Source organism: Eumetopias jubatus, unplaced genomic scaffold (genome assembly GCF_037043125.1).
Source record: "Eumetopias jubatus isolate StellerSeaLion01/CBP00866 unplaced genomic scaffold, mEumJub1_p1.0 scaffold_10, whole genome shotgun sequence".
Lineage (NCBI taxonomy): Eukaryota > Metazoa > Chordata > Mammalia > Carnivora > Otariidae > Eumetopias > Eumetopias jubatus.
The window spans coordinates 57,391,594-57,406,971 of NW_028274816.1; the positions used below are offsets into that span (position 1 = coordinate 57,391,594).

At 51.2% G+C, this 15,378-nt stretch overlaps 1 protein-coding gene across 1 annotated transcript; it reads right to left on the reverse strand.

Moving 5' to 3' along the window:
- Positions 1–145: 145 nt before the first annotated feature.
- HSD17B14 (hydroxysteroid 17-beta dehydrogenase 14) lies at positions 146–15,279 on the reverse strand. The gene is made up of 9 exons (XM_028091620.2): positions 15,112–15,279; positions 14,578–14,616; positions 14,336–14,418; positions 13,765–13,831; positions 10,354–10,445; positions 1,080–1,184; positions 753–820; positions 560–656; positions 146–457 (listed from the first exon to the last, which is right to left on the reverse strand). The coding sequence occupies exons 1-9, from the start codon at positions 15,197–15,199 to the stop codon at positions 284–286; spliced, it is 813 nt and encodes a 270-aa protein (XP_027947421.1). The 5' UTR covers positions 15,200–15,279; the 3' UTR covers positions 146–283.
- Between the last annotated feature and the right edge of the window lie 99 nt (positions 15,280–15,378).

A 15,378-nucleotide genomic window follows, 5' to 3' on the forward strand; every position in this document is an offset into this window, starting at 1 on the left:
CCCTTGGGTCGAGGCTACGCGTGGGAACCCGTGGGGCTGGGAGCGGGGACGCGGTCCCCGCGTGGCAGAACTCAAGGGCAGAAAATAAATGTCATGACGCCCTCCTCTTGGCTGCAAACTCCTTTTATGGGAACTGGCGGGGTAGTTTGGCACATTGGTAAGTGGAGTTAATGTCTAGAGCTGGGGTCTGCACCTAAGAGGCAGATGGTAGACGCTGCAATCTGGGAGACTGAGCTTGGGGTTGGAGTTCTAGTCAGGAAGGCCCAAGTGGAAATGTGGGAAATTAGGAAGGGATGGTGGGGAGCTCCACGGGGGTGCCCGGAATGGCCTTGCGCCCATACCCCAGCTCTGCACCCCCGCTCACAAGCAGCTCAATCCCAGTGCAGAAGTTAGCTTCGGAGGCCAGGAACACGGCAGCGGCCCCCACGTCAGCGGGCTGGCCCATGCGGCCCAGGGGCTGGGGAGAGACCAGGGGAAGAGGAGACCAAGTGAAGCACCTGGTCTGACTGCCGCGCCCTAAGCCACTCCCATACCACCTCGATCTGGCCCCCACTCCCACCTGGGCCAATGTGCCCTCTTGGACTGTAGCGGTGGGGTCAGGCGTTGAGGCTGTCAGCTCCTCCCACAGTGGGGTCCAGATGTTTCCTGGGGAAATACTGGGGGAAGGGAGAAGAGGGGATCAGGAAAGTGTGCCCTAAACGTGGCCTCTTCGGCTCACTCCCAGCCTTCTCTGCCCACTTGGAGCTGCTCACCAGTTGACCCGGACGCCATATTGACTCTCATCCAGGGCCAAGGCTTTGGTCATGGCTGTTACTGCCCCCTGTGGAAGATGATGGGGGGGGCGGGGAGTTCAGTCCAGGGAAGACGAGGTCCCTCTTTTTCTCTCTTCCAACAAGGGGGTGTCAAGCTGGGGCATCAGAACGGGGAGGTCATGCCTTCCCTGCTGGCCTCCATGGGATGCACCAGGCTCTGTTTCCTGGGAGACACTTGGCGCATAACCACACGTGCCGCGGGTTGTCATGCTTCAGGGCTGAGGTACCTGGAAGGCCTGGTAGGGAGTGAAGGAAGGGGTAGGGTACCTTGGTGGCCACATAAGGAACTGCCTGGACCTGGCCAATGGCGCCCACCAGACTGGAGATGTTGATAACGTTCCCCTGGCTCTTCCGCAGGTGGGGGAGGGCAAGCTGGGGAGACAGAAGGCAAAGTCAGCCACCTGAGCCCCTGGGTTCCCCCAGCCACACTGAAAACACATCCTTATGCCTGGGCCAAGGGCCATTGCCCTGGTATGTTCCCTAATGGATCTCTCTGTGCCTTGTAGGGACAGCATTCTAGAACTCGAGAGAGCACCTTCACTGGTTTGCCCCAGGGTCTCTGGGTCTGCTTAAGGAATCTCTCCATGTCTGGAAGGCATTTTTTTCTCTGTCTCCTCTACTACCTCTCTCTTTCCCTCCCTCCCTTTGTGTCCCTGTCCCCCTCCCCCACCACCCTCCCCACCTGCCCCCCCAACCCCGTCCCAGTCCCCCTCTCTCTAGGCCTCTGTCTCTCCCACCCCAGGTCTTTATATGTTACTCAAACTCATGTCCAAATCAAGATAGGAAAATGCAAGATGGCTGCATATTTTGCAAAAATGGGCAGAAGCTCTTTTATCCCCGAGGGGAAGACGGTATCTCTGAATTTTAGGGAGAACTCTGTGGTCAGAATGTGATGTGGGAGACCTTCATGAAATGCACCCATTTTACCAGCTTCTCCCCGGCAACTCTCTGGCTCCCCGGAGGTCCCTAAACTAATTCTTTCTCTCTCTCCTCCCTTCCTCTGCCTCTCAGCTCTTTCACTACACATGACCTTGAATAAATTCAAATTCTATCCTTCCCCTCGCTTTCCTTTGACAGCTGAGCTGGCCTGGCAAGACCTGTTCCTGCAGTTAAAGATTAATGACTATAAGCAGGTTCCCTTAAGTGGTTTCCAGAGTGGGAATCTAAATTAGCTCCCTCTCTGGGTCACCCCATCAGCTCTTTCAAACTTTCTCCACTCCCTCAAAAACAGCCTCCACCTTTTCTGAGGACCATAACTTCAAACATACCCTACGCGTTCCAACCTCAGGGCCTTTACACTTGCGGTTCCCTCTGTCTGGAGTACTTTTCCTCTGATACACATGGGACTCACTCCTAGGGTGACCAGCCATTCCGATTTGCCCAGGACTGAAGCGCTTCTGAGGACGTAGGACATTCCAAACACTTTCAGAACTAACCTGGGACAGTCCCAGGTAAACCTAGTCCCTCAACAATTCCAAATCTTGTTCAAATGTCACCTTCTCAATGAGGCCAAACCTGAGTGTCCTATTTATTTATTTAAAGATTTATTTATTTGAGGGGCGCCTGGGTGGCTCAGTCGTTAAGCGTCTGCCTTCGGCTCAGGCCCTGATCCCTGACCCGCGGGAAGCCTGCTTCTCCCTCTCCCACTCCCACTGCTGTGTGCTCTCTCTCACTGTCTCTCTCTCACTGTCTCTCTCTCTCTCTCTCTCTGTCAAATCAATAAATAAAATCTTAAAAAAAAGAAGAAAAAATAAAACTGCAACCTGCCTACCTTGATTCCTTTTTTTTCAAAGATTTTTTTAAAGCATTTTATTTATTTATTTGACAGAGAGAGAGAGAGAGAGAGAGACAGTGAGAGAGAGAACACAGCAGTGGGAGTGGGAGAGGGAGGAGCAGGGAGCCCGACGCGGGGCTCGATCCCAGGACCCTGGGACCATGACCATGACCATTCTCTGTAACATAACACCTGCTTCTGACACACCATATCTCTTTTACTTATTTGCTTATCCTCTGTCTCTCCCACCAGAATGCAAAAACTCATGAGGGATGGTTGCAATTTCTTACTTTGTTTCACCCCTGGTATTCAGGTGTCTGTCATGTAATAGGTGCTCAATAAATATCTTTTGACTAAATGAATGAATTTATTGAATTTATCTATGTTTTTTTAAAGATTTTTGTTTATTTATTTGTCAGAGAGAGAGAGCACAAGCAGGGGGAGCAGTAGAGGGAGAGGGAGAAGCAGGGTCCTCACTGAGCAAGGAGCCCGATGTGGGACTCGATCCCAGGACCCTGGGATCATGACCTGAGCCGAAGGCAGACGCTTAACGACTGGAGCCACCCAGGCGTCCCCTGAATTTATCTATGTTTTGAAGATTTTATTTATTTATTTGAGAGAGAGAGAGAGAGAGCACAGAGGGAGAAGCAGACTCTCCGCTGAGCAGGGAGCCCGACGCGGGACTTGATCCCAGGACCCCGAGATCATGACCTGAGCGAAAGGCAGATGCTTAACCGACTGAGCCACCCAGGCGCCCCTGAATTTATCTATTATGTGCCTGTCCCTGTCAGCTCTTCACACAGATCAATCAATGAATCCTCAGGACAAACCCAGAAGAAGGGACTGTCCATAGCTCTTTTTCCCAGGTGAGGAGACGGAGCAGGTGACCGATGCTCTGAGGGTCATGTGACAACTGTCAGGGCTGGTATTTGCACACCACAGTGGCAGTCAGAGACCAAAACGCACAACCAAAAAAAGAATTTCTGACAACTCTGAGTCTTAAGAACTTGAAGATAACACGAGCATGAGTGACATGATTATGTGGGCACTGGGGGGGGGATTCGAATCCTCCAACCTCTCCCCAGGGACCTGACTCCCCCCACCCCATTCCTTTCTCTCCTCCCTCTCGTTGGCCTTGAAACCCTCCCTCCCTCTGCCCTGGCCTTGCCCATCCCCTCCCCCAGGCCCGGCCCCTGCCTATTTCTTTCCTAGACCTTCTCACTCCCTGCCCGGCTGTTTAACTCCCTCCCCACCCTCAGCCTGTGAACCTGATGTCCCTAGGGGCCGCACAATGTGGGTCATTCGCCACCCTTGTCCTAGCACTTGGCATACAGCTAGCACTGAATAAATATTTGTCCCACACTCCCTATGGACCCTTCTCAACCCTCCCACACAGTCCTTGGCCCATGGGCCCCCACTGCCTCCAAGGTCACCTAGCACCTCTGTGCAGCCACATCGAGGATGCACTGGAATCTTATTGGCCCGTCCTTCTCACCCCTCTCCCTCCCTCCCCTTGGACACCTGACCGACCAGGAGAGCCTGCAGCCTCGCTCTGGCCTGACTCCATTTCTCCTAAATGTTGGGGTTCCGGGGTCTGCTTCTCTCTGAGCTCTGCCAGGGGAGCCCCTGCGTGGCTGGTTTCCCATCAGCATATCATAAATCTCCCTTAGAACCACCTTCTGGAGCTCCTCCCCTGCCACCTTTGGGCACCTCCAGCTCTATATCTCCAGTGCAAAACTCATTCCATTGTCCCTCCTAGAATCTGCCTTTCTCCCAGATTTCCAGCCTCAGACATGGGGTCCACTCACACCCAGCTCTCAAGCCAGAGACCTGAGAGCCTTCTAGAGCCTCCCTCTCCCCAAGTTCCTCATCCGATCCATCACCAAGCCCTGGGCCATTGTGCCTTCTAAGGACCTCCTGAATCTCTACAGTTCTCTCCCCCTCATTCATTCATTTGACAAACGTTAACCAAGCACCTAGTATGTGCCAGGTACTGTGGTAAATTGCCAGGGATACCACAGGAAACAAGACAGAGATTTCTGCCCTCATGGAGCCCAAGGTCTGGGGGGGGAAGCAGCAATAAACAAATAAAAGTGCATAATGGAATGTGCTAGAGTGTGGTCAGGGATAGGGAACAAGAAGTAGAGTAAGATGAGGGGAATGGGAGTGTTGGGCTGGGTGCAGCTGCAAACTCAGGTAGGAACTGTGGGGATGTCTTAGAGAGGCCTGGGCCAGGCAGAAGGAACAGTATGTACAAAGGCCCTGAGGCAGGACAGAGCTGGTGTGTTTGGCACAACAAAGTCACTGTGGTGGGAGGTGAGGTCAGACGAGGAACCGGGGCCAGACCATGTGAGGCCTTGAAGGCCACCTCTTTTTACTTGCACAAATGCTACTGTCTCTTAATACTGGTTTTCCCACTCCCACACTTTGTCTTCTGACTTGTTCTGCAGGCAAGAGCCAGAGAGATCTTCTTTTTTTTTTTTAAGGTAATCTCTACCCACAACGCGGGGCTCGAACTCATGAACCCTGAGATCAAGTGTCGGGTGCTCTACCGACTGAGCCAGGCAGGCGCCCCTAGAGTGATCTCTTAACATTAATGATCTGTTAGTATTTTTTTTTAAAGATTTTATTTATTTATTTGACAGAGAGAGACACAGCGAGAGAGGGAATACAAGCAGGGGGAGTGGGAGAGGGAGAAGCAGGCTTCCCGCGGAGCAGGGAGCCCGATGCGGGGCTCGATCCCAGGACCCCGGGATCATGACCTGAGCTGAAGGCAGACGCTTAACGACTGAGCCACCCAGGCGCCCCCTGTTAGTATTTTTTTTTAAAGATTTTATTTATTGTTTTAACAGAGAGAGACAGACAAGCAGGGGGAGTGGGAGAGGGAGAAGCAGGCTTCCCACTGAGCAGGGAGCCCGATGCGGGGCTCGATCCCAGGACCCCGGGATCATGACCTGAGCCGGAGGCAGACGCTTAACAACTGAGCCACCCAGGCGCCCAGTATTTTTTTTTTAAGATTTTACTTATTTTGAGAGAGAGAGTGGGAGTGTACGCATGTGTGAGCGGGGGGAGGGGGAAAAAGAACCCCAAGCCGACTCCATGCCTAGTGCAGAGCCTGACAGGGGCCTCAACCTCATGACCATGAGATCATGACCTGAGCCCAAACCAAGAGTCAGATGCTCAACCAACTGAGCCCCCCAGGCGCCCACAATTCGTTAGTATTAATGGCATCTCATCACTTCCTTGCTCAAATGCCTTCCATGGCTCCCTATTGCTCTTGAGATAAAGACCAGACACCTCAGCATGGCCCTTGGGTCCCCATATGGTCTGCTCCCCCAACCCCTTCTTGCACCAGCCCCTTGGCTCTCTCAACTCAGCCCCTCCATAGTGCCCAGCTTTCTGGTGGCCTGGCCTTTGCACGGACTGTTCCCTCTGCCAGGAACACTTGAACCTTACGTGTAGCCACATCAAGGACCCCCTTGGACTCTTATAGGTCTGGCTCTCCTCCCCCCTTCACCCCACCTCAGCCCACTCCCTAGTCAATGCTGTTCATTGTTCACTTCCTCCGGGAAGCCCACCCTGTCCCTGAGGCATATTACTCTTGATCTCGGAGTCATGCGTTTAAGCCCCACGTTGGGTGTGGAAATTACTTAAAAATAAAATCCTGGGGCGCCTGGGTGGCTCAGTCGGTTGGGTGTCTGCCTTCGGCTCAGGTCATGATCCCAGGGTCCTGGGATGGAGCCCCCCCATCCTCAGGCTCCCTGCTCAGCGGGAAGCCTGCTTCTCCCTCTCCCACTCCCCCTGCTTGTGTTCCCTCTCTCACTGTGTCTCTCTCTGTCAAATAAATAAATAAAATCTTTAAAAAAAATTCTAATAATCTGAATAAGAAGGTCTCTAGATTACCCAAGACCATGGTATCAATGTTAACCTTACTGTGACTATATGAGAGAATGTTCTCATTTTTAGGAAATATTCTCCAAAGTACGGAGGGGTGAATGGACATCATGCCTGCAATTTGCCCTCAAACCGAGAGGCAGAAAAATAAAGCAAACAAATACTAATAAAAATAAAATATTAACAATGAGGAGTCTGGGTATACAGGAGTTCTCTGTACTATTCTGACAAGATTTTGTGAGTCTTAAATTATATCAATAATTATAAGTAAACATTCAAAGCCATTGGTAGTATTTATGAAGTTCCTACTTGATGAAATCAGAGGATGTCTCGGTAAGGGATGGCAGGAGGCAATGGATAGAACAATTTAATAAAATGCTTCTAATTGCTAAGCTGGAGGTGGACATGGGAGATGAGTGTCTCTTGTTCTTAAAACACACCTGGGTGGTTACTGCCCCCAGGACCTTTGCACACTCTTTTTTGGTAAATGATACACCCTGTGGCCTATTCTCCAATTCCTTTCCTCCCACTCAGGGTTCAGCTCAAACCTCACCTTTTCCCTTCTACTTCTGCCAGGCTTCATTTCCTCAACGTTTATGTCGGTGAGCTCAACCTGAGTTAGGTAGATTGGCCATAGGAAACAGAATGGGGCAATGTTCACGATAAGTAATAAAAATGTGCAGACAGTAAACTCTGTGCCAGGCCTGTTCTAAGGGCTTCGTGGTATTTTACCCTCATTCAATTCTCAGGAACAATCCAGTGAATCAGATGCCATGATCAGCCTCGTTTTTCACCGGAGAAAACCCAGGTGCAGAGAGATTGAGTAACTTGCCATGTTGCAGGTAGGAGGCGGCAGAGAGCTTAGGCAGGCCTGTCTCGTCGGACCTTTACTCCTACATGAGGCTTCCGTACCAGCCATTCACACCTAATGGAGTCAGGTAGCCCCATCAGCAGAGGTGGGGACTGGGGTATAATGGAGAGTCATGCCACATTTAGCAGACTGTTGTTCTGCCCCATGGGTCCAGCTTGCCAACCTTTCAAGAGAAACCAGAGATCTGTTTGCGTATGAGAAATCTCTGTCTTTTTAAATGGTGGGCACTGGGGCGCCTGGGTGGCTCAGTTGGTGAAGCGGCTGCCTCCGGCTCAGGTCATGGTCCCAGGGTCCTGGGATCGAGCCCCGCTTCCGGCTCCCTGCTCAGCGGGAAGCCTGCTTCTCCCTCTTCCACTCCCCCTGCTGCTCCCCCTGCTTGCGCTTTCTCTCTCTATGTCAAATAAATAAATAAAATCTTTTTAAAAAAATAAAAAGTAAGTGCTGGGCACTGAGAGATTATATATATAATTACATATATAATATATAATTACATATATATCCCCTTTATGGGCTGTGGTATATATCTTATTGTGTGGAGGTGCCAACAGAGGTGAACACAAGTGAGGGGTAGGAGTGAGGATTCACAGGTTGAGCAAGAGCACCCAACTGCCCAGAAAACTTTCACCTGGATCTCAGGTGAGACCTCAAAAACAGCGCCTGCTCTTCCTCACACTAGTGACCACCCCCCCGCCCCGCCCACTCCTGGGGTTCCTCCCTTCTCTGTCTACACTGCAATTTACCTTCTCTGTCTACGCTGCAATTTGCTGGGGTATTTTATTTTTTTTTTAAAGATTTGCTGGTTCATTTATTTTAGAGGGTGGGGGAAGGGCAGAAGGCGAGGGAGAGAAGCAGACTCCCCGCTGAGCGCGGAGCCTCACAAGGGGCTCGACCTTACGACCCTGAGATCATGACCTGAGATCATGATCTGAGCCAAAAATCAAGAGTCCGATGCTCAACCAACTGAGCCACCCAGGCGCCCCTTTTAAGGTGGGAGGCGGCACTTAGCAGACTGTTGAAACCCTGGTTTTTCAGACCTACTCCAGCCTCAGGCTGGTGAGCTCCCAAGTGATGACTCCAGGCCTCTCTCTCCCCTCACCCCAGACTCAAGAATCCTAAGTGGACGTGGGCAGGGCACCACACCCCCACACCCCCTCAAAAGTTCTGCCAGTCCACCGGCTCCTCCCCAGGCTTCCTCGTGGCAACGGATGGCAACTCAGTCCTGCGGCCAGTTGCTGGCGGTAGGGGTGGGGGACAAAGAAGCCAAAACCCCCACTCCTTTCTTTCTCGAGTCCACCCCCCACGTCTAGTCTACAAGGAAATCCTGACAATTCTACTTTCAAAATGGATCCGGAATCGGAACACTTCCCACCAAATCCACAGCCACCGACGCGGTCGGATTCAAATCACCTCCTGCTTGGACCACTCTGGGCCATTTGCCTCAGCCCTCGCCCCCGCCTGTTCCCCACGCGGCCGCCGGAGGGCACCAGTTCCCACTTACAGCAGCTCACCGTTGGCTCCAGGCTCAAGCGCCAAAGCAAAGTCCTCTCCGTGGTTGACAAATCCAGATATGACCTAGGCCCTTTCGTCCCCTTTCTGCTCTCACCTCCCGCCCTCTCCCCCTTGCCCTGCGTCAGTCACACTGGCCTCTTGCTGTTCCTCCTACACTTGGAGCAGTCCCCACCCCAGGGCCTTTGCACAGGCTGTCCTCTGCTGGACCACTCTGCCCCACACATATCCTTGACTTAAATGTCACCTCTCAGAGAAGCCTTCTGACCACCTCCACTCTGTCTCAAAAAGCACATAAATAATCTAAAAACAAAAACAAAAACAAACAAACCCAAACAAAACAAAATCTCATCTGCTAAAAACACATACTAAATTACTTATATGTAAAGTATGTCTGAGATTTGCTTTAAAATACTCCAGCAAAAGGGGCGCCTGGGTAGCTCAGTTGGTTGAGCATCAGACCCTTGATTTTTGGCTCGGGTCATGATCTCAGGGTCGTAAGATCGAGCTCCTTGTGAGGTTCCGCACTCAGCGGGGAGTCTGCTTCTCTCCCTCTCCTTCTGCCCTTCCCCCACCCTCTAAAATAAATAAACAAATCTTTTTTAAAAATAAAATACCCCAGCAAAAAGAAAGAAAGAAAGAGAAAGAAAAGGAAAGAAAAGAAAAGGGAAGAAAAGAAAAAATTGAGGGGTCCACAGGAAGAATGACAGAATGTTGATAATGGTTGCTGGGTGATGGGTATGTGGAATTTGGCCCACAATCTGTCTACTTTTCTGTATGCCTGCAAAATGTCAAAATAAAAAAGTTTTATAGGGGTGCCTGGGTGGCTCAGTCAGTTCAGCATCCGACTCTTGATCAAGATCTCAGGTCTCGATCTCAGGGTCGTGAGTTCAAGCCTCACGTTGGGCTCCACGCTGGGCATGGAGCCTACTTAAAAAAAAAAAAGTTTTCTAGGGGTGCCTGGGTGGCTCAGTCGTTAAGCATCTGCCTTCAGCTCAGGTCATGATCCCAGGTCCTGGGATCGAGCCCCGCATCAGGCTCCCTGCTCAGCTGGAAGCCTGCTTCTCCCTCTCCCACTCCCCCTGCTTCTGTTCCCTCTCTCGCTGTGTCTCTCTCTGTCAAATAAATAAAATCTTAAAAAAAAAAAGAACTTCTTTGTTCCCCATAGTGATTCACAGGGTGGAAAAGCTGTAACTGCCTATCACTGACTCCCTGCCTCAACCCTTTCCCCCCTGTTCCTAACATCCCCCAACACAACCAGCACACCACTCTGGAAGGTTCTGGAAGGTCCCTAAGGGGACTGGGCCAGGTAGCCACACAGTTAGCTTTGGCTGGATGTAGGGATTTGCTCCCACCTACTTGCTACAAAGAATGGAGTCCTTTTGGAGTAAGATCAAACGGAGGCAGAGGAAACATTCTGCTCTGAGAAAAAGTGGGTCTGACAATCTCATCGTCAGGAGGCCCCCTGGCCTGGCAGCTGGGGCTGCAGTCCTCACCTTGGTCACAGTGTATGTCCCCAGCAGGTTCAGCTCCAGCAGCTGCCTGAAGCCCTGGGCAGAGGTCTCCTCGGGCCACTGTGGAGGTGGATCTAAGGGTGGGGGACAGAGAGGCAGAGAGAATGAGGGAGTGATACAGAGAACAGGGAAGAAATAGGGATATGGGGGCAGGGGGCACCGGGTTGGGGGGGGCAGACAAGAGGGTAAGGGATCGGGAGAAGGAAGGGGGGTTGCATAACAGTGAATTAAAAAGCCGTCTCAGGCCAGAAGGCTTGGGTTCCAATATGGGCCCCTGCCATTTCCTGGCTGTGTGACTCTGGGCAAGTCACTTTGCCTCTCTGTGCCTCAGTCTCTCTATCTACAGAAGGGGGATGACTCTTTGCTCTTGGGCTTAGAAGTTTCCCAAATCTGGGGGTGCCTGAGTGGCCCAGTCGGTAGAGCATCAGACACTTGATCTCAGGTCTTGATCTCAGGGTTGTGAGTTCAAGCCCTATGCTGGGCATGGAGCCTACTTTAAAAAAAAAAAAAAAGGAAATTTCCCAAGTCAGAGCACCTGGCTGCCTGGGTCGGTGGAGCAAGACAGCTCTTGGCTCTTGATCTTGGGGTTTGACTTTGAGCCCCCACGTTGGATGTAGAGATTACTTAAAAATAAAATCTTAGGGGCGCCTGGGTGGCTCAGCTGGTTAAGGGTCTGCCTTTGGCTCAGGTCATGATCCCAGGGTCCTGGGATCAAGCCCCATATCGGGCTCCTGGCTCAGCGGGGAGCCTGCTTCTCCCCCTCCCTCTGCCTTTCCCCCTGCTCATGCTCTCTCTTTCTCTGTATCTCTGTGTCTCAAATGAATAAATAAAATCTTTAAAAATAAATAAAGAAAAATAAAATCTGGACGCCTGGGTGGCTCAGTTGGTTAAGCGACTGCCTTCGGCTCAGGTCATGATCCTGGAGTCCCGGGATCGAGTCCTGCATCGGGCTCCCTGCTCAGCGGGGAGTCTGCTTCTCCCTCTGACCCTCCCCCCTCTCATGTGCTCTCTCTCTCTCACTCTCTCTCAAATAAATAAATAAAATCTTTAAAAAAAAAAGAAAAAGAAAAAGAAAATCTTATACTATATGTTGTCTAATTGAATTTAAATTTAAAAAATAAAGTAAATAAAATCTTAAAAGAATTTTTTTTCAATGAGTCAGTATTTGTGCCTGACACTTAGTCCCATAATATATTTGTAAAATAAATAGGAGGAATTGGTGGGAGGGGAGGGGTAATGGCTGCTAGAGGGACAGAAAAATCAATGTTCAGAAGAAAAGGAGCTGGAAAGATAGGGGAATAAGAACAAGGAGAAAAGACAGGCAGGTCGGAGGAATGTACCCTGAACGCTCCAAAGGCTTTAGGAGACAATAGGAGAAAGAAAACAAGATGGCGGCCAGAAAGTTGAGGGACTCTTGGATTGTTCTTCCCCAGGGACCCAGGGCTTGTGGCCTGGCTTCCTTCAGGGATCTGCTCAAACATCTTCAGAGAATCCGTCCTGGACCCTCTGTTGAAAACAGCCCCTGCCATTTTCTAGACCCTAAACAGCTTTTTTTTTTTTTTTTTTTTTAAGTAAGCTCTATGCTCAATGTGGGGCTCGAACTCACGACCCCGAGTTCAAAGAGTCGCAGCCTCCACTGACTGAGCCAGCCGGGTGCCCTGATTTTATTTTTCTTCACAGCCTTTATCACCACCAAACATGCCAGTATATACAGTCGATTCTATTATTCAAGGCAGTTATGGTCTACAAAATTTCAGTGAATACTGAATTAATGAATATTCATCCATTGCTCCCAGGGGAAATAGGTACCTATTAGACAGTAATGTGTAAATGTTATGAACTAAATGTGTCCCCACACCCCCAAATTCATATGTTGAAATCCTAACCTTCAGTGTAATGGCATTTGGAGGTGAGGTCTATAGGAGGGGGTTTTTAAGTTGCGAGAATGGACCCCTCATGGATGGGATTACTGCACTTAGAAAAGAGACCTCAGAGATCCCTTTGTCCTTTTGGCCCTCACCAGACACGAATCTGCTGGCACCTTGACCTTGACTTCCCAGCCTCCAAAACTGTGAGAGATAAACATTTGTTGCTTGAACCCTCCCCGCCTGTGGCATTTCTGTTCTAGCAGCCCAAATAGACGAAGACACTATAGGTCTGCCTCTAGACATGTATATACACATACTCTAGCTATCTGCATATCAGATTCGAGTCTTAAACCCTCAAAACAATTCCTAATTTGTTTTCCAAACAAGGAAACAAGTCTCAGAGGTGTTAAGCCATTAGCTGGAGGCTAGAGTTGGGATGCTAATCCATCCAGTGGGCTCCAGGGCAGAGCCACATCTTGTTTGACCTCCACTGGGAACAAGTGCTTCAGGTAACTGGGGATTTTTCTTACCACTTTCCCTCCTTGCAAACCGTCAAACACCTGGAAAGCAGTGAGTATGGAGGCTATTTTGTGTTTGAGTTGGTGATTTCACGAATAGGGAAACCACCAACGGGGAGGCTTAACTGTATCCTTGTCTATTTCCTTACTTGAGCATGTGAATCCCAAGAAGACGAGAATGTTTTTGTCTCTTTCGTTCACTGCTCATTGCCCAGTCCCCAGGAAAGAGCTTGGGACATAGTAGGTGCTCAGTAAATACCTCTTGAATGTACAAAGAACACAGAAAGAATGAACTAGTATTTGCCATCTCTTTGATCCTTACAACAATATACGGAGGAAAATTCAGCCCAGAGAGGGTGAGCCCCTTGCTTAAAGTTGCCCAGCCAATAAATGGGGGGCGGGGTAGTAGTGGGGGGTGTCTCTCTTAGCACAGCCTTGCTGTGTGATCTCAGTACAGACAGTTCACCCCTCCGCGTCCTGGTTCACCAGCATGAGAGATTCTTAGGAAGGGTAGTAACTGAGCTGATGGCATTTTCCCTTCAAAGATACCACACTAAGACCTATAAACCTCATGCATGAGGATATCTTCATAGTCATCAGCAAAGAGAAGGGCCATCCACATCACTTCATGGATAAGCAAATTGAGATCACAAGACTTCTGGAAGCTGTTTTCCCAAGATAGTTCTGGTAATTATTAGCTTGAGTAATTTATCTTATTCAATACTCACAACAACTCTGTAATGATGATGATCATTATCATCATTCCCATTCTAGACATCTAGGAACTGAAGCACAGAGAGGGGAGGGCACGGGCCTGAGGGCACCCGGCGGGGATGGAACGGAGCCAGGACTTAAGCCCAGGAGCAGGGGGATTCCTTAGCTCTACCGTCCCGTCCAAGGGGACAGAGAAGGGGATGGGGAAGACAAAGGGGAAACTGAGGTGGGGGGAGGAAGCCAGGAGGTAGGTTGACAGCAGTGGAGAAGGGCCTGTGGGCCTCACAACTCACGGTAGCCAGCGTTGTTGACCACACAATCCAGGCGGCCAAAACGGCAGACAGTCTCAGAAATGAGGGTCTGAGGACAAAGATGCCTTGTAAGCGGGCAGTGCGGGCACCCAGCCTTGAGGAGCCTGGACTCCCACAAGCAATGTGGGGAGGGGGAAGCTGGATCACAACCGAGGGGACAAGAACTACGGGAAGTGGGGACTCCCCCAAATCACCAAGCATGGGAGGAGAAGAGGAGACAGGAAGCCAGGGGGGCCAGAGCCCAAAGGGCTGGTTGTATTCACACTGCAGAGACCCGGGGTCAGGGTCAGGGTGGGGGGCGCACATCAGAGAAACACTGACTGAAGGGAAGGGCTAGGAACCCAGAGACAAGAGACGGAAACTCTTCCAGAAGGAGATCCACTGTGAGGGACTTTTTTGTTCCAATCTCTGTGACAGATGTGACAAGAGCCCTGAAGTAGTGAGAGAGAAAGGAGAACCTTCCCAGGAGACCCGGAACCTGGCCAGGGGGGAAAGCCTGGAAATGAGGCTGAGCCTAAACCTTTGGGACCAGGCAGGGACAAGAATAACTCACCCTCACATCTTCCTCCTGAGTCACATCACAGAGGATAAAGAGAGTTCCAGCAAGTGCCTGCTCCAGGGCCCGACCCCTAGACTCTGCAGGGAAAGAAAGGCTGGGGGCCTGGACCCCTGGGTCTGAGGGAGGAGGGGCTGGGGGCCTGGACCCCTGGGTCTGCGGGAGGAGGGGCTGGGGGCTGGACTCCTGGGTCTGAGGGAGGAGTGGTTGGGGGTGAGGACTGAGAGACACGCACTCACCATCTTTGTCACAGATAACTACTTGGGCGCCGCTTTGCACTGGGAATGGAAGAACAGGTTACCCCAGCACAGACCTTGGCAAAGGCCTCTGCTGCCCTCTTGTGGCCTCCTGCAGTGGGGGCCCATCTTCCCAAACGTTCCCTTCGTGACCCCAGAGTCTCATGATGATCCTCTAGATCGAAGGGCAGAAAACTTGACACATACTCTCGTTGGCCACTCCAGGTGCCTTCTGGGGTTCCTGAGCCCCCCATCCCTGGGTTCCGGAATAAACCCTAAACCTGCAAGTGCCATTCCCCAACCACCCACTTTGTAGATACAATAACTGAGACCCAGAGAAAGGGAGTAACCATTTTTGGAGACCCGCCAAAAGCTCAGGCCCCAGGCTGATACTGCCTTCCCTTTCATTAGCATCGCAAGTTGGGTTTTAATAAGAATCTTGGCTCCAGTACTGAAGATCCCACACCCACTAGTTCCCAGGGTCCCTCTTCTCCTAGAGAGTCTCCATTATTCCCGAGCAGCCAGACCCCTACTCACCGAAGGCTCTCACGATCCCGGCTCCGATGCCGCGCCCGCCCCCTGTCACAACCACCACCTTCCCGGCATAGCGCGTTCCCGTCGCCATTCTGCTTCTGTCTGTCTCTCCCTGTCACTCGCTCTGTGCTTCCTTCCACTCCCAAAGTCAGGTGAGGCCGGGGAGCCCCATTAAATAGGGGCTGGATCCTGGAAGCCCGGCCCAGGGGGGCGTCGCCAGGAAGGCCAGAAGCCTGGAAGTTTGGCCTCGGCTCCCTCCTCCCTCAGACC

Bases quoted from the DNA above. Each gene is read 5' to 3' on its own strand.
- HSD17B14 (XM_028091620.2), bottom strand. From the start codon at position 15,199: ATGGCGACGGGAACGCGCTATGCCGGGAAGGTGGTGGTTGTGACAGGG. The intron at 14,419-14,577 runs GTGAGTGCGTGT...CTTTCCCTGCAG, and splicing joins AGTTATCTGTGACAAAGATG to AGTCTAGGGGTCGGGCCCTG. The intron at 1,185-10,353 runs GTGAGGACTGCA...CTGTCTCCCCAG, and splicing joins GGACATACACTGTGACCAAG to CTTGCCCTCCCCCACCTGCG.